This window comes from Bombina bombina, chromosome 4 (assembly GCF_027579735.1).
Source record: "Bombina bombina isolate aBomBom1 chromosome 4, aBomBom1.pri, whole genome shotgun sequence".
NCBI classification, from domain to species: domain Eukaryota; kingdom Metazoa; phylum Chordata; class Amphibia; order Anura; family Bombinatoridae; genus Bombina; species Bombina bombina.
Window position 1 is genome coordinate 639,985,999 of NC_069502.1, and position 21,536 is coordinate 640,007,534.

Below are 21,536 nucleotides of genomic sequence, written 5' to 3' on the forward strand. Positions count from 1 at the left end.
TCACGTATTATATTGTGTTTAGCAGGTATATAGTTAAGGTGGAAGATATCTTCTTGTGAGGAGGTCAAATGTACTCCCAAGTATTTCAATGAATGAGTGCACCAGGTGAACGGGGAAATCTCTTGTGTGGCTAGTAGTGAGGGGCCTGACATATTTATGTTTAATATTTCTGATTTGGACATGTTTATTGCGAAATTGGACAGGGATTTGAAGGAATTAAATTCGTTTAATAGGTGAGGAATTGAGCGTTCGGGGTCGGTGAGTGTGAATAACATGTCATCGGCAAACAGAGACAGAACATATTTCTGTTCCTTAATTGTAATTCCTGTTATCAGGGGGTTTTGTCTGATCTTGGTTGCCAATGTTTCAATCACACAGGCGAATAGGAGTGGGGATAAGGGGCATCCCTGGCGTGTTCCGTTATTAATTTGAAATGGAGGGGAAAGAGTACCATTTACTAGTATTCTCGCGGTGGGCTGGGAGTATAGGGAGAAGATCCTGGTAAGGACCTTTGTGCCTAGGCCCATATGGGTCAGTGTGGCTCGCATGAAGTCCCAGGCAACACGGTCAAAGGCCTTTTCCGCGTCTGTGGACAAAAGGACAGAGGAGATGTTGTTGTGTTTAGCATGATGTATTAAATTTAAGGCCCTGACCGTGTTGTCTTTCGCCTCTCTTCCTGGCACAAAGCCGACCTGGTCCAAATGGATCAGGTCGGGTAGGATTCCGTTTAATCTATGAGCCAGTATCCGTGCAAAAATTTTTATGTCCGTGTTCAGTAACGATATGGGGCGATAATTATTAGGTAAATCTTGGGGTTTGTTAGGTTTAGGGATTAATGTTATATGGGCTACCAGTGCAGTGTCAGGGAATGATTTATTCTCGTCTATAGATTGGAAGTATTGTACCATATATGGATTCAGGATCTCTTGGAAAGTGGTGTAATATTTGTGGCTAAAGCCGTCTGGTCCAGGTGCTTTCCCTGTGGGTAGGTGTTTCATAGCTGCCTGGAGCTCAGCTAGTGAGATGGGGTTCTCTAATTGTTCTTTTTGTATTTCGTTAATATGTGGTAAGTTAAGTCTGCTAAGATATTCCTCTATTAGTTGTGATCTAGTTAAATTGTGGTTCAAGTTTCTGGGGTTGGCGGGTTGTATATTGTATAGCTTTTGGAAAAAGTTTCTGAATGTATTGGATATGGATTGGGTGGAGAAATGGGAGACGTTCTTTTTGTCTTTAATCTGCATAATGTACCTCTGGTATGCCTTCTGTTTGAGGTACCTGGCTAGTAGTCTGCCTGATTTGTTCCAACCCTCATAGTGTTTTTGTTGGGAGTAGAGTGCCTGTCGTTTGTGTGTCTTGTCAAGATGTGAGGCTAGTTTTTGTTTGTGTTCAGTAATTTCTGCGAGTAGATTTTTGTCAGTCGGGTTTTTTTTGTGTAAGTTTTCCATCTGCTCTATTTGTGAGACTAGAGAGATCGTGAGCTCTCTTTGTGCTTTATTATGTTGTGCCTTAATGGCCATTAGTTCTCCCCTAATGACACTCTTGTGTGCTTCCCAGAGGGTGTGCATGCTTGTCTCAGGTTGAGTGTTATGTTCAAAGTATTCCGTAAGAGTGGTTGTCAGTTTGGTGAGCGCATCAGTTTCTGTTAATAAATGTTCATCAAGTCGCCAGACAAAATCTCTTATAGGTTTAGAGGGCCATGTCATTGTACATATCATAGAGGCATGGTCAGACCATGTGATCGGAGAGATTGTGGCCGAGTTAAATAGTGATAGGCCTCCAACATCTGCAAACACATAATCTATTCTCGTATAGATCTCATGTGGGTAAGAATAATATGTGTAGTCTCTAGTCTGAGGGTGTAAGGTTCTCCATACGTCATGTGCTACAATTTTCTCGAGATGCGACTTAATTTTTGAGATTTGTGAAGGTGATGTGGAGGAGTATCGAGATGAGCAGTCTAGGCTGGGGTTAAGTGCTGTGTTTAAGTCTCCACACATTATGAGTGTCCCCTTTTGATGGTCTAGAATTAGGTTTTTAATTTTCTTCATGAAGGAGTGTTGTGCTGTGTTAGGGGCGTACATTGAAACTAATGTTACAGGTCTCCCGTAGAGAAGACCAGTTAGTAGGAGGTATCTGCCTTCTCTATCTCTAAGAGTTTGTAGTGGTGTAAAGGGTATATTTTTCTTAATAAGGATTCCCACCCCTTGTTTTTTATTGTGGCAGTGTGATGCCCAAAAGCATGTGCCAAACGTGCGTGCGAAGGTGGTAGGTTCTTTTCCTTTACGAAAATGGGTCTCCTGTAAGAAGACAAGGTCTGCTCCCTGCCTATGGAAATCTTTAGAGGCTAACGTTCTCTTACAGGGTATATTTAGTCCTTTTGCGTTAATTGAGTATATTTTTAAGTTATTACCGGAATGGGGTTGTCCTCTATTATTAGCCATTATCAAGTTTATGGATGTCTGACGTAGGTCGTGAGGTTATTAAAATGTCTATTTGTGATGTTGAGCGTTTGTGAGTCTGGTTGCAGGACGGGCCGGGAGCGCCCTTACGTGGCCTAAACATCAGGCCACGTGATAATGTATTAACTTCAAAAAACAAATTTAAAACACAAATATAAAATAACATAAACAGTGGGGTCAAATATTCAGGAAGAACCAACATTAACAGTAGTTGGATAAAGGGGGGTATCATTTCTCATCTATCACTAGGTTCCTCTAAAAGAACAATAGGGTATTATACACTTTTAGCATGATTCTAAATTCTCTTATCGTCATTTACTATAGGGGTTATAGCTATGGATATACATGTCAGTTATAGAAAGAGAGCTAGAAATATGGATACATTCAGAGTACATCACTCAGTAAAAGGGGATAACTGAAATGTCCAACATGAGAGAGGTCAGGATCATATATAAAATAATTAAACATTTTAACCATGGTAATATCAACTTCAAATCAACAACGTTAAGCCATCTCATCTTCATCCCCAAACCTCTCAGGTAGTGCATCATGTTCAGTGTCTGATCACAGTCACCGTGGGTGTAATAGGTTAGTTTTAAGCCTGCATTTCTAAACAACATCGGTCTTATGTTAGTGTGATGCAGACACCGAGCAGGAGAGGGTAAGGGGGGAGGAGAATAGCTAGGTCTAACTAGAAAATAATAACTTTAACGGTTCTATTCCCACCCCAAATCAGATCAGTTCCAAATAGGTCCCAGGGTACATTTCCCTTTAGGTCAGTTAGCTTTTTAGCAATATACTTATCAGTTCCTGGGAAACAAGGTCCATTTCGGTCTGAGCTCGATATTCTTCAGGGTGTCAGGGTACTTATTGCATCAAATTTGTGCATGAGACTAGGGTGCAGTGGTATCTATCTTTTTCTTTTTGTTAGCTTGATACCATTGTGAGCGTTGTGGCTTGGGGTTCGACTGGTCACTTGAAGAAGGTGCATCTAGATCTTTAAGAAGTGGTTGTGGAAAGGAGATGTTTAGGCCCTTTGAGAAAGCATCTAGGTCATCAGGTTCTTTGTAGATATGAGTCTTGCCTTCTTGTTGTACTATAAGGCTGAAGGGGTATCCCCATCTGTACTTCATTCGCCTCTCTTGCAGGACTTGGGTAATGAATCTTATTCCCTTTCTTCTCTCAATTGTTGAGGGGCTAATGTCCTGAAAGATTTGTATACTGTAGGCCTGGAATTTAATTTCTCTTTGTAGCCTAACTTGCTTCCATATTGCCTCCTTGTCTAAGTAGGTGGTGAATTTAATGATTATATCTCTTGGTGGATTGGGGGGTTTTGGTATGGGTCTCAACGCTCTGTGTGCGCGTTCCATAGAGGTTTCAGAGAGTTTGAGGGAAGGGACAATGTACTCAAAAAGTTGTAGCAAGTATGAGACAAGGTTATCCTGTGTCACTTCTTCTGGAACCCCTCTTATCCTCAAATTGCTCCTACGGCTCCTGTTATCCAAGTCTTCAATTTTAAGTTGAAGTGCTTGCATTGTGATGTCTTGTCTCACCATTTGATGATTAGCATCGGAAACCATAGTGTTTAAGGTGTCTTGACCCTCCTCTAGGGTCTCTATTCTTGCCCCCAGTTCGTTGATGTTCTTTTTTTAGGGAGGACATTTCTGTTTTGATGAATGATTTTAGGTCTGCCAAGTCAGACTTAGAGGGTAGTTGTGAAATAGTTTTCTGTATCAGACTAAGTTGTTGCGACTGTGGTATGGATTCTTGCTCCTGTGAGAAATATGAGTCCGTTGGTGGTAAATCTTTAGTACTGTCAAGAGCGTCAATCTCCTGTTTGTGAAAGAAGGAGGACATGGTGGTAGTAGCTGTTGTGGATGATTTCTTGTCCGCTTTGGGTTTCTGTCTTGCTGCCATTGATATAACAGAGTTATCCCTTCGCCAGCAGCTAGTTTTCAGTTACTGGTGTTTATAAGGAGAGGGTTCCCTAATGTTATGTAGCACCAGTTCATTAAATAGGTAGGGTGCTATCTCTGATGGCGGCTGCGATCTGTCTAAGGAGAGCGGTTTAAGTCTGTAGGCCTCAGTCTCTGGTTTGGTATAGTTAGATAGCTACCTTAAGGCCGGTCTCAGACTTCCTCTGCGATCCGATGTTAATGTTTAGGTCGTTCTGCCTTGTATATGTGTTCAGTGGATTGGGCTGTAATCTGAGGTGTATCTGCGTGTTACCTTGTTTATCCGGTGGGGCCACGCCACGTGGGAGCTGTAATGGCGTGCGGCTGTATGTGGCGTTTCGTTCGACTATCTGAGAATCAGGTCCGGCAATCACTGCTGCGGTCTACCAGTGTGGGTCACCAGCTCCCCGCTGCTGAACCGAAGTTGGACCCAGGGCACAAGCGTGCCTCTTGCAGTGCGGAGCTTCCAGCCGAGTGAGTATAGGTGCGGTAGTGCGTTGTTTAAGTTCAGCGGTTCTTCAGCTGATAAGCGTTTGGTCCGGTCACCGGACAGTTAGGTTTATGGCACAAGAGTCTCTAGATGCTTTTTTAGGTTATTGCTGCCCTTCAAATCACCATAATGGAACCTGTGTGTGAGAATATGTTACGGAGCAAAGTTAAAGTGCAGCCATGTTCCTGCACGGCTACGCTCCGCCCGTCCTTCGACAGCTCTTTAGTCTTCACCATAGTGGAGTTTGGAGTGTGACTGTTTGAGGTTGTGGACAGGTGTCTTTTATACTGATAACAAGTTCAAACATTTGCCATTAATACAGGTAATGAGTGGAGGACAGAGGAGCCTCTTAAAGAAGAAGATACAGGTATACTGTATATATATATATAATGTAGGTCAGTCCTCTGGAAGCAGAACTTTTTTTCCACTTTCTGCAATGAGATTTTATTTTTAAGTGAGAATTTTTTTCTGCAGGTCATTTTGAAATTAAAGTCAATATATAAAGCACAATCTCAGTTGCAATGTGTTGAGTAACTGGATAATAAAGCAATTGTTAAAGTTTTATAATATATTGCAGCAGTTTAAAATCTCATTGCAAATTAGCTGCAGAGAAAGAAAATAAAATGTAAAGTTTTTAAAATGTCTCTTGAATAAATTTGTTTCCTTTTCTCTTGGTCTAACATCATATAATTATAATATAAAATGTAGTAATAAAAAAAGTGCATTGCTCACAAGAATGTCTTACATTCAGTAGAAACAGCTTTGCAGACCAGAAAAAGGCTAGGGGACGGGTTGAAAAATCCATGAGAGCCAGTCCTGCTTCATATTTGACTGTTCTCTTCAAACAGTGCTTCACTCAGGTTGCACTGTGTTATGGAAAACTTACACACTGCAGCAAGAGCACAGTGCTGTTTGAATAGAACAAACTGATGCCGTTTTTAGCTTAAATAGGTCAATGTGTGCACTTTAAAATCTTTTATTGAATGGAACACTGTAAAAATCCTTATAGTAAAAGTTACTTCTGTTTCATCGACACACACAAAAAAATATGCTACGTGTGACTAAAACATCAGGATTCAAACACTGCCTGCTCAGAGAGCTGGTGGCAGTCTATATTACATCAGTGAAGACTTCATTTGTGTCATAGAAGTCACCGCTCTGAATTTGCTGCTGAAAAATAGTAACTTTTACTACAATTTTTATTTTACTTTTCTGTCCCTTAGATCTGTTGTATGTTTCTAGGTTGGTTGTGCAGCCTTTGTCGGCACTTAACACGCCTATGTGTAACAAATTATTTTTCTCAGACAGATAATCCATCAATGGGACAGTCAACACTACCATTTTTGTTGTTTAAAAAGATAGAAAATCCTTTTATTACCCATTCCCCAGTTTTGCATAACCAGCACTGTTTTAATAATACACATTTTACCTCTGTAATTACCTTGTATCTAAGCCTCTGCAAACTGCCCCCTTATTTTAGTTCTTTTGACAGGCTTCCATTTTAGCCAATCAGTGCTGACTCCTAGGTAACTCCACGTGCGTGAGCTCAATGTTATCTATATGACACACATGAACTAATGCCCTCTAGTGGTGAAAAACTGTCAAAATGCATTCAGATTAGAGGCGGCCTTAAAGGTTTAAGATATTAGCATATGAGCCTCCTAGGTTTAGCTTTCAACTAAGAATACCAAGAGAACAAAGCAAAATTGGTGATATAAGTAAATTGGAAAGTTGTTTACATTTACATGCCCTATTTGAATCATGAAAGTTTATTTTGGACTTTAATTGTCCCTTTTATTTTGCAATGTTTTAGGTTGTAGCCTACATTTTGGAGAGAAATGCTTGCCTCCTTCCTGCCTACTTTGCAGTTACAGAAATCCGCAAGCTTTACCCTGAGGGAAAGCTTCCACACTGGGTAAGCATTTTATTTACTACTTCCATGTAATATTATTTTATAGATACACACACACTTCCACCTTATTGATGATTGACATATTACATGTACTAATGATTTCCAAAGCATTGAAAATTGGAATGTGAAATATTCATATTTTCATGTTGGGTTAGTGCACATTAGACTATGGGATGTTATTTTTAAGCGAGTAGGGTGTTAGGTTTTTTTCTCACTTTTATTTTGCTCCATTTACTTCAATGGGGAATAGGTTATCGCACACTATATATTATAAGTTTGGCTTTTTGTGCTTATTAACTTAAAATATGAGCGCAACCCGACGTACAAAAAGCTTACTTCTAGCGCAGTTAATGCTTGAGCGGGAGCGTTAAATAAACTCTCCACTTGTGATCTGGCCCATAGTGTTTTGCCAAATAGGTGTATGTGCCTAGAAAAAGTACATGCAACATGCAGAGATTGGGAACAGTGTGTCAAGGGTAATGCATGTCTACTAGCATGCCATCATCAACAAAGAGAAAACTACATGGTTTAGCATTTCCTAGTATAACTACAATGGCCCTTTAATGTATTGTGTTGTCAGAGCCCATGCACCAGTATTCAAGCTCAGTGAGCTGGCAGTGGTGTGCATTGTGCCTTTAAAGACTTAATTTGTATAATACAAACCACTGCTGACTTTATGAAGGTGTAGTGTTTGAATGTTGGTGCACGTGCCCTCATTGTATATGTCACTGGGAAACAGAAATACTAATGAACGTATATTGCAAAATACTTCTATTTAAAATTGAAATGTACCTGTGCACCTTTCTAGCCCTTTAAAATTGCATACACTTATCTAAATTATGAAAGTTTAATTTTGATTTAATGTCCCTTTAAGAAGGTTTAAATTCTTGAGTGAAAGATAATTTTATTAGTTATATTGCGAGACAGATCTTAGATCTAAGACGCAGAGGCATAAATGGCCTTAAAGGGACACTCAAGTCAATATTAAACTTTTAATTATTCAGATAGGGCATGCAATTTTTTATTTACTTCCATTAACAAAATGTGCGCAATCTTTTTATATTTACACTTTTTGAGTTGCTGGCTCCTACTGAGCATGTGCAATAATTCACAGAATATACATATGTGCATTTGTGATTGGCTAATGGCTGTCACATGGCTGTACATGGAAATTGTTAGAAAAAAATCTACTACTCATTTGAGGTTCAGACTGAGTTCTATTGCATTGTCTTGTTATCTTGCATTTGTTGATTATGCAAATCTACTGTATTTACTGGTTCTTTAAAGGACTGCAGTATCTGTTGAGTTGCATTTTAAGAAATATATTCCATACCAATATTTTGGTTAAATTCTTGTGTTGTACTTTATTACGTACACACATTAGACAGCTGTTATGTTGCTGTGTCTAATTTTACAGTGAGAAAAAAAGAGTACCTAGTATTAAAGGCTTTTCAGTAAAGCACTGTATGCCAATCCCATTTTTAAAACTCTCACTCAGAATGTGGGCAGTGAGTGGCATTTCAAACTTTTTCTTCTTTCTGTTAGTTGCTCGGTGACCTGTTGTCAGACTTTGTGGACAGTTTTCGACCTACAGCAAGAATCAACTCTATCTGTGGTAAGAATACTCAACCTTTTGCTTTTGACAAGCATGATATTCTCTTTAAAAAAAAAAAAAGTTCCTGTTACACTATCAGTAGGCTCAAGTGAGATAAAATAGCGTGGCAATGTTACACGTACATTTATGTCATGAAAATGTAATAGATCTTTGCAAACTGGCATGAATAAAAAACAATGTATTAAGAACTTCAATATATAAACTTCTAAAATTAAACATCTACATACAGTATTGTGCAAAAGTCTTAGGCCACTATTAGATTTGTTGTTTTAGTAATGGTATAATGACCATATATAATTATTTCTCAGTCTTTATTAGAATGCAACCAGAAAATACGGGAAATTTGTATGCAGTATTGAAAAAAAAAAAAAAAGTTTTTTTTTTTATTAGAAAATACAGCTTCTATTGGCTAAAGTGGCAATCATTTAGTCTCCCCTTACACTTGAGCAATAGCAGGAACCTGGCTCTCGTAAACCTAAATGGAATGGAACCATAATTAATGTAATTGCTGACACCTGTATTTGTCCTGCTATTTCATGTCAAAATGACTACTGTGAAAAAGGTCTATTGCACCAGGTTGGTGCAAGACATGCTTGAGCATTACATATACAGGTGGTATGAGTTTAATTAATTGGAAGCTTGCTAATGAGACCAACTTTTAATCACATTATTCCATTCAAAATGCCAAAGATCACAGGATTTGACAAACATAAAATCATACTTTTGCATCAGCAAGGCAACTCTCAAAGGGAAATCAGCAAACAAACTGTATACTCAACTCAAATGTGGTATTCAAGCTGTAAATAAATTTGAAGGACAAAAAAGGACCCGAAGGTCAAAAATACTTTTAAAATCTAATGAGAAGCTAGCAAGGACCTAGCTCAGCATCTGGCGGCTTCATTGGATGCCAAGTTGATCCTCCTACAGTCCGAAGAAGCTTAAAGGGACACTGAACCTACATTTTTTTCTTTTGTGATTCAGATATAGCATGCAATTTTTAAGCAACTTTCTAATTGACTCCTATTATCAATTTTTCTTCATTCTCTTGCTATCTCTATTTGAAAAAGAAGGCATCTAAGCTTCTTTTCTTCTGTTATGTGTGATCAGTCCACGGGTCATCATTACTTCTGGGATATAACTCCTCCCCAACAGGAAATGCAAGAGGATTCACCCAGCAGAGCTGATATAGCTCCTCCCCTCTACGTCAGTCCCAGTCATTCTCTTGCACCCAACGACTAGATAGGATGTGTGAGAGGACTATGGTGATTATACTTAGTTTTTATGACTTCAATCAAAAGTTTGTTATTTTACAATAACACCGGAGCGTGTTATTACTTCTCTGGCAGAGTTTGAAGAAGAATCTACCAGAGTTTTTTTACTATGATTTTAACCGGAGTAGTTAAGATCATATTGCTGTTCTCGGCCATCTGAGGGAGGTAAAAGCTTCAGATCAGGGGACAGCGGGCAGATGAATCTGCATTGAGGTATGTAGCAGTTTTTATTTTCTGAATGGAATTGATGAGAAAATCCTGCTATACCGTTATAATGACATGTATGTATACACTTCAGTATTCTGGGAATGGTATTTCACCGGAACTACTCTGTTAAAGGTCACTAATCCTTTTAATAAATATTCTCATGTTAAACGTTTTTGCTGGAATGTAGAATCGTTTACATTGCTGAGGTACTGAGTGAATAAATGTTTGGGCATTATTTTCCACTTGGCAGTTGTCTGCTTTAAATTGTGACAGTTTCGTTTCTCCTCACTGCTGTGTGTGAGAGGGAGGGGCCGTTTTTGGCGCTCTTTGCTACGCATCAAAAATTTCCAGTCAGCTACTATTATATTTCCTGCATGATCCGGTTCACTGACAGATCTCAGGGGTCTTCAAACTTCTTTGAAGGGAGGTACATTCTCTCAGCAGAGCTGTGAGAATTTTATATTGACTGTGAATAAAAACGTTACTCTATAACTTTTTATGTCAAATTTAGTTATTGTTATTTACTAATGGGAACAAACCTTTGCTAAAAGTTGTGCTATTTTAAAGTTGATGCTATAACTGTTTTTTCAGTTCATTATCTCAACTGTCATTTAATCGTTTAAGTACCTCTTTGAGGCACAGTACGTTTTTGCTAAAAAAGATTATAACCAGGTTGCAAGTTATTGCTAGTGTGTTAAACATGTCTGACTCAGAGGAAGATATCTGTGTCATTTGTTCCAATGCCAAGGTGGAGCCCAATAGAAATTTATGTACTAACTGTATTGATGCTACTTTAAATAAAAGTCAATCTGTACAATGTGAACAAATTTCACCAAACTGCGAGGGGAGAGTTATGCCGACTAACTCGCCTCACGCGGCAGTACCTGCATCTCCCGCCCGGGAGGTGCGTGATATTATGGCGCCTAATACACCTGGGCGGCCATTACAGATAACATTACATGATATGGCTACTGTTATGACTGAAGTTTTGTCTAAATTACCAGAACTAAGAGGCAAGCGTGATCACTCTGGGGTGAGAACAGAGTGCGCTGACAATACTAGGGCCATGTCTGATACTGCGTCACAGCTTGCAGAGCATGAGGACGGAGAGCTTCATTCTGTGGGTGACGGTTCTGATCCAAACAGATTGGATTCAGATATTTCAAATTTTAAATTTAAATTGGAGAACCTCCGTGTATTACTAGGGGAGGTCTTAGCAGCTCTCAATGATTGTAACACCGTTGCAATACCAGAGAAACTGTGTAGGTTGGATAAATACTTTGCGGTACCGGCGAGTACTGACGTTTTTCCTATACCTAAGAGATTAACTGAAATTGTTACTAAGGAGTGGGATAGACCCGGTGTGCCGTTCTCACCCCCTCCAATATTTAGAAAGATGTTTCCAATAGACGCCACCACTCGGGACTTATGGCAAACGGTCCCTAAGGTGGAGGGAGCAGTTTCTACTTTAGCTAAACGTACCACTATCCCGGTGGAGGATAGCTGTGCTTTTTCAGATCCAATGGATAAAAAATTAGAGGGTTACCTTAAGAAAATGTTTGTTCAACAAGGTTTTATATTGCAACCCCTTGCATGTATCGCGCCGATTACGGCTGCGGCAGCATTTTGGATTGAGTCTCTGGAAGAGAACCTTAGTTCATCTACGCTAGACGACATTATGGACAGGCTTAGAGTCCTTAAACTAGCTAATTCATTCATTTCGGAGGCCGTAGTACATTTAACCAAACTTACGGCTAAGAACTCAGGATTCGCCATACAGGCACGTAGAGCACTGTGGCTAAAATCCTGGTCAGCTGATGTTACTTCTAAGTCCAAATTACTTAATATACCTTTCAAGGGGCAGTCTTTATTTGGGCCCGGTTTGAAAGAAATTATCGCTGACATTACAGGAGGTAAGGGCCACGCCCTACCTCAAGACAAAGCCAAAGCTAAGGCTAGACAGTCTAATTTTCGTCCTTTTCGGAATTTCAAAACAAGAGCAGCGTCAACCTCCACTGCACCAAAACAGGAAGGAGCGGTTGCTCGTTACAGGCAAGGCTGGAAACCTAACCAGTCCTGGAATAAGGGCAAACAGGCCAGGAAACCTGCTGCTGCCCCAAAGACAGCATGAACCGAGAGCCCCCGATCCGGGACCGGATCTAGTGGGGGGCAGACTTTCTCTCTTCGCCCAGGCCTGGGCAAGAGATGTTCAGGATCCCTGGGCGCTAGAGATCATATCTCAGGGATACCTTCTAGACTTCAAATTATCTCCCCCAAGAGGGAGATTTCATCTGTCAAGGTTGTCAACAAACCAGATAAAGAAAGAAGCGTTTCTACGCTGTGTACAAGATCTGTTATTAATGGGAGTGATCCATCCGGTTCCGCGGTCGGAACAAGGACAAGGGTTCTACTCAAACCTGTTTGTGGTTCCCAAAAAAGAGGGAACTTTCAGGCCAATCTTAGATTTAAAGATTCTAAACAAATTCCTAAGAGTTCCATCGTTCAAAATGGAAACTATTCGGACAATCTTACCTATGATCCAAAGGGGTCAGTACATGACCACAGTGGATTTAAAGGATGCTTACCTTCACATACCGATTCACAAAGATCATCAACGGTATCTACGGTTTGCCTTCCTAGACAGGCACTACCAGTTTGTAGCTCTTCCATTCGGATTGGCTACGGCCCCAAGAATCTTCACAAAGGTTCTGGGTGCCCTTCTGGCGGTACTAAGACCGCAAGGGATTTCGGTAGCTCCGTACCTAGACGACATTCTAATACAAGCTTCAAGCTTTCAAACTGCCAAGTCTCATACAGAGTTAGTTCTGGCTTTTCTAAGGTCGCATGGTTGGAAAGTGAACGAAAAGAAAAGTTCTCTTTTTCCTCTCACAAGAGTTCCATTCTTGGGGACTCTTATAGATTCTGTAGAAATGAAGATTTACCTGACAGAAGACAGGTTAACAAAGCTTCAAGATGCATGCCGTGTCCTTCATTCCATTCAACACCCGTCAGTAGCTCAATGCATGGAGGTGATCGGCTTAATGGTAGCGGCAATGGACATAGTACCTTTTGCACGCCTACACCTCAGACCGCTGCAATTGTGCATGCTAAGTCAGTGGAATGGGGATTACTCAGATTTGTCCCCTACTCTGAATCTGAATCAAGAGACCAGAAATTCTCTTCTATGGTGGCTTTATCGGCCACACCTGTCCAGGGGGATGCCATTCAGCAGGCCAGACTGGACAATCGTAACAACAGACGCCAGCCTGCTAGGTTGGGGCGCTGTCTGGAATTCTCTGAAGGCTCAGGGATTATGGAATCAGGAGGAGAGTCTCCTTCCAATAAACATTCTGGAATTGAGGGCAGTTTTCAATGCCCTTCTGGCTTGGCCCCAATTAACAACTCAGGGGTTCATCAGGTTTCAGTCGGACAATATCACGACTGTAGCTTACATCAACCATCAGGGAGGGACAAGAAGCTCCCTAGCAATGATGGAAGTATCAAAGATAATTCGCTGGGCAGAGTCTCACTCTTGCCACCTGTCAGCAATCCACATCCCGGGAGTGGAGAACTGGGAGGCGGATTTCTTGAGTCGCCAGACTTTTCATCCGGGAGAGTGGGAACTTCATCCGGAGATCTTTGCCCAAATACTTCGACGTTGGGGCAAACCAGAGATAGATCTCATGGCGTCTCGCCAGAACGCCAAACTTCCTCACTACGGGTCCAGATCCAGGGATCCGGGAGCGGTTCTGATAGATGCTTTGACAGCACCTTGGAACTTCGGGATGGCTTATGTGTTTCCACCCTTTCCGCTGCTTCCTCGATTGATTGCGAAAATCAAACAGGAGAGAGCATCAGTGATTCTAATAGCGCCTGCATGGCCACGCAGGACTTGGTATGCAGATCTAGTGGACATGTCATCCTGTCCACCTTGGTCTCTACCTCTAAGACAGGACCTTCTGATACAGGGTCCATTCAAACATCAAAATCTAACTTCTCTGAAACTGACTGCTTGGAAATTGAACGCTTGATTTTATCAAAGCGTGGTTTTTCTGAGTCGGTTATTGATACCCTGATTCAGGCTAGGAAGCCTGTTACCAGAAAGATTTACCATAAAATATGGCGCAAATACCTATACTGGTGCGAATCCAAACGTTACTCCTGGAGTAAGGTTAGGATCCCTAGGATATTGTCTTTTCTACAAGAAGGTTTAGAAAAGGGTTTATCAGCTAGTTCATTAAAGGGACAGATTTCAGCTCTGTCCATCTTGTTACACAGGCGTCTGTCAGAAAATCCAGACGTCCAGGCCTTTTGTCAGGCTTTAGCTAGGATCAAGCCTGTGTTTAAAGCCGTTGCTCCGCCATGGAGTTTAAACTTAGTTCTTAACGTTTTACAAGGTGTTCCGTTTGAACCCCTTCATTCCATTGATATAAAATTGTTATCTTGGAAAGTTCTATTTTTAATGGCTATTTCCTCGGCTCGAAGAGTCTCTGAGTTATCAGCATTACATTGTGATTCTCCTTATCTGATTTTTCACTCAGACAAGGTAGTTCTGCGTACTAAACCTGGGTTCTTACCTAAGGTAGTCACTAACAGGAATATCAATCAAGAGATTGTTGTTCCATCCTTGTGTCCAAATCCTTCTTCAAAGAAGGAACGTCTTCTACACAATCTGGATGTAGTTCGTGCCCTCAAGTTCTACTTGCAGGCAACTAAAGATTTTCGTCAAACTTCTTCCCTGTTTGTCATTTATTCTGGACAGAGGAGAGGTCAAAAAGCTTCTACTACCTCTCTCTCGTTTTGGCTTCGTAGCATAATACGTTTAGCCTATGAGACTGCTGGACAGCAGCCTCCTGAAAGAATTACAGCTCACTCCACTAGAGCTGTGGCTTCCACTTGGGCCTTTAAGAACGAGGCCTCTGTTGAACAGATTTGCAAGGCTGCAACTTGGTCTTCGCTTCATACTTTTTCCAAATTTTACAAATTTGACACTTTTGCTTCTTCGGAGGCTATTTTTGGGAGAAAGGTTCTTCAGGCAGTGGTTCCTTCTGTATAATGAGCCTGCCTATCCCTCCCGTCATCCGTGTACTTTTGCTTTGGTATTGGTATCCCAGAAGTAATGATGACCCGTGGACTGATCACACATAACAGAAGAAAACATAATTTATGCTTACCTGATAAATTCCTTTCTTCTGTTGTGTGATCAGTCCACGGCCCGCCCTGTCTTTAAGGCAGGTAAATATCTTTTAAATTATACTCCAGTCACCACTTCACCCTTGGTTACTCCTTTCTCGTTGATTCTTGGTCGAATGACTGGGACTGACGTAGAGGGGAGGAGCTATATCAGCTCTGCTGGGTGAATCCTCTTGCATTTCCTGTTGGGGAGGAGTTATATCCCAGAAGTAATGATGACCCGTGGACTGATCACACAACAGAAGAAAGGAATTTATCAGGTAAGCATAAATTATGTTTTTTGGTTCAGACATCTTGACAGCACTTTTTTATTGGATGAATTTATCCACCAATCAGCAAGGACAACCCAGGTTGTTTACCAAAAATTGGCCAGCATCTAATCTTACATTCTTGCATTTCAAATAAAGATACCAAGAGAATAAAGAAAATGTGATAATAGGAGTAAATTAGAAAGTTGCTTAAAATGTCATGCTCTATCTGAATCATGAAAGAAAAAATTTGGTTTCAGTGTCCCTTTAATCAGGAATGGTCTTTGGTGAAGAGTAGCAGTCAAGAACTACTTTTTCAGAAGGGGAACAGGGTGAAAAAGCGAAGATATGCTAAAGTTCACAAAGATTGGAATGAAGATTAGTGGAAAAGAGTATTATCGAGTGATGAATCCAAGTTTTAATATTTTTTTTTGGGGTCCAATCGTCAACAATATGTGAGAAGAAGAGTTGGAGAGAGATGGAAGAATGAGTGTTTGTGGCCTTCAGTGAAACATGGTGGCGGGTCTGTCCTGGTTTGGGGCTGCATTTCTGTCAGATGGGATCATGAATGTTAAAAAGTACTGACAGGTTTTAATTCATCATGCCGTTCCTTCTGGAAAGTGCCTGATTGGGAATGGTTTTATTTTTCAGCATAACTATGTGCAAAATACTGACTTTTGCCTGAAGCCATTTTGTTCTGAAAATTTGTGTTTTGTTTTTTTAATATTTTGTGTACATATTTCCTGTATTTTCTGTTTGTATCTTAATAAAGAGACCAAAAAATAAATATGGATGGTCATTAAAACTTTGCTAAAACTATATAGCTGGTGGTGGCCTAAGGCTTTTGCACAGTACTGTGTGAATATAATTATTATATTTATTTCTATAAAAATCCACTCTTAACGGCCACCCAGAAAAGTAGGCTGAGCATTCCACTAGTCCAATAGTGTAGCAGTAGGCATAATCTAATTATAATAATTATGATGCACCTTAGTCTAGGGGGATTTGTTTATTTAACATTTTGTCTTGGTAAATAGTAACCTTGTTAGTCTAGGGGTTAATATAACAATACATCATTATATTTATATAATTACACACTGCTCGTTAGTCTAGGGGTATATTTAATGTAATAATTTGGTTTGTAAAATAATAAGCGTGTTAATCGGGGGGGGATGTAAAATACCTGCAATTTAACAGCTGCTGCTGCTTAGTCCACTCTTGCTGCTGGTTCCGCTCAGTCTTCTGTGCTCTGGTATGCCACTCCCTCTGATTGCAATGTCACGGGTCTCTTGTTCTGCTTTGGGTACTTGGTTGACGACGCTCCTAAAGATACAAGAGCAGAGATCTGAAGCCATATGTGCATGCATCAGTCACAATAAACAGAAACTCTCCGCCATGATTGTTCTACTGAGGTAGAACACCGTTATAGGCCTTGCATAATGAGCCTAATTAGGCGTTTGGCAGCAATACAATTGTTAAAGCGAAAATACAGGTAAACTGAAATGGAAAAAAAACATTATTCAATGTTAATTTATTATCATTTATTTGTAAACCCCCGCCAAATTCCGTAGAGCTGGAATAGCATATTGTAAATATATTATAAAATGTTTTTAAATATATAATATTTTTGGGGGTTTCCCATCCCTTTAAACATACGTCAATAAGTAATTACAAAGCCCTGATTTTCTTTGATTCCTCAGTGATTCTATTTCATGCTTGTTGATATGGTTATCACTTATCCAGTTTTTTATGTATGAATAATTTAGTTAAAGGGACATGATACACATTTTTTTCTTTCATTTAGAGGGAACATGCAATTTTAAATAACTTTTCTAATTTATTTCTGTATTCTGTTTTGTTCTTCTTGTGCTGAAAAGAATACATAGGTAAGCTCAGAAGCTTCTGATTGGCGGCTACACATATATGCCTCTTGTCTGGCCTTTAGCTATCTCCCAGTAGTGCTTTACTGCTCCTTCAACAAAACATACCAAAAGAATGAGGCAAATTAGATAATAGAAGTAAATTGGAACGTTGTTTAAAATTGTCTGATATGAATCATGGAAGCAAAATGTTGGGTTTCATATCCCTTTAAATATTTGCTTACTCTAAGTGTACTGGTTTTCAAACCTGTCCTCAGGCCTCCCCAACAGGCCAGGTTTTCAGGATTACCTTGGATGAGAGCAATAAAATAACCATGTTTACTAATCTGCTGATTATTTCACCTGTGCCCAGTTCAGAAATCCTCAAACTGTGGCCTGTGATTACACTAAATAGTGCATCCCATTTCTAGGATCCCCTTTCAATTTTTTGATCTGTTTGATAGACAGGATAGTTGGTTACCTATTGTTCTCCTGTTTCTGCCACTTCAGCTGTCAGGGAAACATTTTATAGTGTGCTCTTATTTTTTTTTTTTTTGCTTGGGCAAATATTATGTAGCTTTGTTCTTTAGGTTTTCTTTCTTGACACGGTGAGTCCACGGATCATCTATAATTACTATTGGGAATATCATTCCTGCCCAGCAGGAGGAGGCAAAGAGCACCACAGCAAAGCTGTTAAATTTTACCTCCCTTCCCTCCAACCCCAGTCATTCTCTTTGCCTACGTTAAGAGCAGGGAGGTGGTAAAGTTTAGGTGTCTGGAAGAAGATTCTTAAATCAAGATTTTATTATTTTTCTGCAGTGCAAGTTTGTTCTGCTTTCTCCTGGGGTGTAGCCATAGTCCATGTCAGTCTCTTCAGTAGAGCAGTGGTGGCTTTTAAGCAATTGGGAACTTGTGGGGTACAATCCTCACTGCGCCTCCCAAATAGTTATTGCTGCCCTAACTTGAAAGCCTGAGTAAGATTACATAGTCGTTGTCTTTTTTTCCACATGTCCTTGTGAAGGAGCATGCCTCTCAAACTTAGTGAGCTGCCTTGCTGCCTGGCAGATTACATTGAGGTAAGTGCTATTTTTATGTTTTTGAGCAGTATAAGGAAAATATGGCACTATAATGCTTCACTTGAATGGGACACCAGATGCATTGCTCCTATTGAGTTTAGGGGATCATTTAAGGCAGTGTTTGCAGGCACTGGGGACGAGGAGATATAGGCCCATAGTTATCAAGGTCTGTCGGACCTGATCCGACAGTGCGGATCAGGTCCGACAGACCTCGCTGAATACGGCGAGCAATACGCTCGCCGTATTCAGCATTGCACCTGCAGACTCGCGGCCAATCAGCCGCCAGCAGGGGGTGTCAATCAACCCGATCGTACTCGATCGGGTTGATTTCCGGCGATGTCTGTCGCCTGTCTTTGTGACCACTGCTTCATAACTGCTGTTTCTGGCGAGCCTGCAGGCTCGCCAGAAACACGGGGCATCAAGCTCCATTCGGAGCTTGATACATATGCCCCATAGGCTCAGTTAGTATGTTCTGGTCTTGAGGTGGTGTGGTTTTTTTTCACTTGCTCCCGGTGGATTTACTTCATTTACAATCATGCCGGCCGGGAGGTTAGTTTTGTTACGTCCATGATGGGCGGGGCTAGCGGAGACAGCAAGGTGTCTGTTGCACGCCTTTTCTCCACTTCCTGTGTTCCGGAGAGGAGACATTCTGGTTGCGGCCTTGCAGTTTGTGTACTACGGTCGCCGGACATTGGGTGCAGTGCTCTGTATTGAGTCCGGAATTCATCTGCCAATATTATCTCCGGTATCCAGCAAGGCAGGTAGGCACCTCAGCAAAGCTAAGCTGAGGTGTTTGAGAGCAACTTTTTCATGTTTTTGCATTAAAAAATAAAGCAGTTACGTTTAAATTTAAAGGGACAGTAACGTTTGTTTTTTTGTGTGAATTCAGATTAAAATATAAGTATATTTATTTCTAATTTGTTCAATTCTGGGTAAAGATGGACCAAGAGGTCCTACAAAATGTTACTTGTTCTTTATGTTTTGATGTTAGCGTGGAACCACCAATCCCTTTCTGTTCCTCATGTATTGAGAGAACATTGAATTACAGGGATAGACTTTTTGATTCTGAGCCAACATTTTCTAAGGCGGATGCTGTTCAGGGGTCTCCTGACAATGTTTAAGATATGTCGCAGCTTTCTACTCAAGTGTCCCAAATGTTATCGTCCACACATGCAGTGCCCTGCGCTTCCTCTCAAACTCCGCCTGGAGTTATGTTGCAAGACATCGCTAGCCTTATGTCTTCTGCGGTATCTGATGCGCTGTCTGCTTTTCCCATGCGGCAGGGAAAGCGCAAGAGGAAATCTATGGATTCAGTGAGTAAGGTTTCTGACACAGTAGTAGCTACTCTGAAGGTTCCTTCCAAGAAATCTGAGGAGGAGGATACTTCGGTAGCATCTGAGGGGGAAATCTCAGATTCAGACAGTGTAATTCCTTCTTCTGATGCTGAAGTGGTATCATTCAGATTTAAGCTGGAACACCTCCGTTTGTTACTTAAAGAGATTTTGGCTACCTTGGACGACTCCGACACTACTGTCGTAGTCAATCCTAAGAAGTCTAGCAAGCTAAACAAGTATTTTGATGTACCTTCCATGGTGGAGGTTTTCCCTGTACCAGATCGGGCTACAGAGATTATTGCTAGGGAATGGGAGAGGCCAGGTATCCGTTTTCTCCATCCCCTATTTTTAAGAAGATCTTTCCTATTGATGACTCTATCAGAGAGTCTTGGCAGATGGTTCCCAAGGTGGAAGGGGCAGTTTCCACTTTGGCTAAGAGAACTACTATTCCCATTGAGGATAGGTGTTCCTTTAAGGATGCTATGGATAAGAAGTTGGAGGGGTTGCTCAAAAAGATGTATGTACACCAGAGTTTACAATGGCAACCAGCGGTGTGTATTGCTACCGTCACTAGTGCGGCGGCGTACTGGTTTAATGCGTTGTCTGATTCTATTCAGACACTCCTCTTGAAGAGATCCAGGACAGGATCAAGGCCTTTAAGTTGGCCAATTCTTTTATTACGGATGCTTCCCTACAGGTTATCAAGCTGGGAGCAAAGATTTCTGGTTTTGCCGTTCTGTCCCGCAGAGCCTTATGGTTGAAATCCTGGTCTGCGGATGTTTCATCTAAGTCTAAGCTTTTATCGATTCCCTACAAGAGTAAGACCTTGTTTGGGCCGGGCTTGGCTGAAATTATTTCTGACATTACGGAGGAAAGGGTAATTTTCTCCCTCAGAATAAGAGAAATAAACAAAATGGACTTCAGAGTAATTTTCGTTCCTTTCCAAACTTCAAAGGTAAGCTTTCCTCTCCCTCTGCCAAGCAAGATCAGCCCAAGCCTTCCTAGAGGACCAACCCGTCTTGGAACAAGGGGAAGCAATTTAAGAAGCCTGTTAATGACTCAAAGTCAGCATGAAGGGTCTGCCCCCGATCAGAGACCGGATCTTGTGGGGGGCAGACTCGCCTTTTTTGCTCAGGCCTGGGTTCGGGATGTTCCGGATCCCTGGGTGATGGACATCGTGTCCCAAGTATACAAACTGGAATTCAAGACTTTTCCTCCCAGGGGCAGGTTTCTGCTCTCAAGATTATCTAAAGACCACAAAAAAAAAGAGAGGCATTCTTACACTGTGTTTGAGACCTTTCCGCTCTGGGAGTAATAGTTTCTGTTCCACTGCAAGAGGGAACTATCAGACCAATTTTAGACCTCAAAAGTCTAAACAAGTTCCTCAGAGTACAATCCTTTAAGATGGAAACTATTTGTTACATTCTTCCCTTGGTTCAAGAGGGTCAATTTATGACAACTGTAGACTTAAAGGATGCGTACCTGCATGTTCCTATCCACAGGGATCATCACAAGTTTCTGAGGTTCGCCTTTCTAGACAAGCACTTGCAGTTCGTGGCTCTTCCATTTGGCCTTGCCACAGCTCCCAGAATTTTTTTAAAGGTTCTGGGATCACTGTTGGCGGTGCTCCGATTGCGGGGCATTGCAGTGGCGCCTTATCTGGACGACATTCTGGTTCAGGCGCCATCCTTTCAACAAGCGAACTCCCACACGGAGATGTTGTTATCCTTTCTTCGTTCTCATGGATGGAAGGTGAATTTGGGAAAGAGTTCCTTAATTCCAACTACAAGAGTAGTGTTCCTGGGAATCATAATAGATTCTCTATCAATGAAAATATTTCTGACGGAGGTCAGGAAATCAAAGATCTTTGACTCTTGTCTGACCCTTCAGTCCTCTCCTCGGCCGTCAGTGGCTCAA

The 21,536-nt window shown here is 41.0% G+C and overlaps 1 protein-coding gene across 4 annotated transcripts in view; it reads left to right on the forward strand.

The window, feature by feature from the left end:
- MED23 (mediator complex subunit 23) overlaps nt 1-21,536 on the forward strand; it is a 225,331-nt gene that overhangs the window by 46,042 nt on the left and 157,753 nt on the right. For all 4 annotated transcript variants that reach the window (XR_008402041.1, XM_053710679.1, XM_053710681.1 and 1 more), the window contains exons 7-8: nt 6,718-6,819; nt 8,362-8,431. Coding sequence is in view for 3 of the 4 variants with exons in the window: in XM_053710679.1 (XP_053566654.1) it covers nt 6,718-6,819; nt 8,362-8,431 (172 nt within the window). In the remaining variant the exon portion in view is untranslated. The remainder of the gene's footprint in view (nt 1-6,717; nt 6,820-8,361; nt 8,432-21,536) is intronic.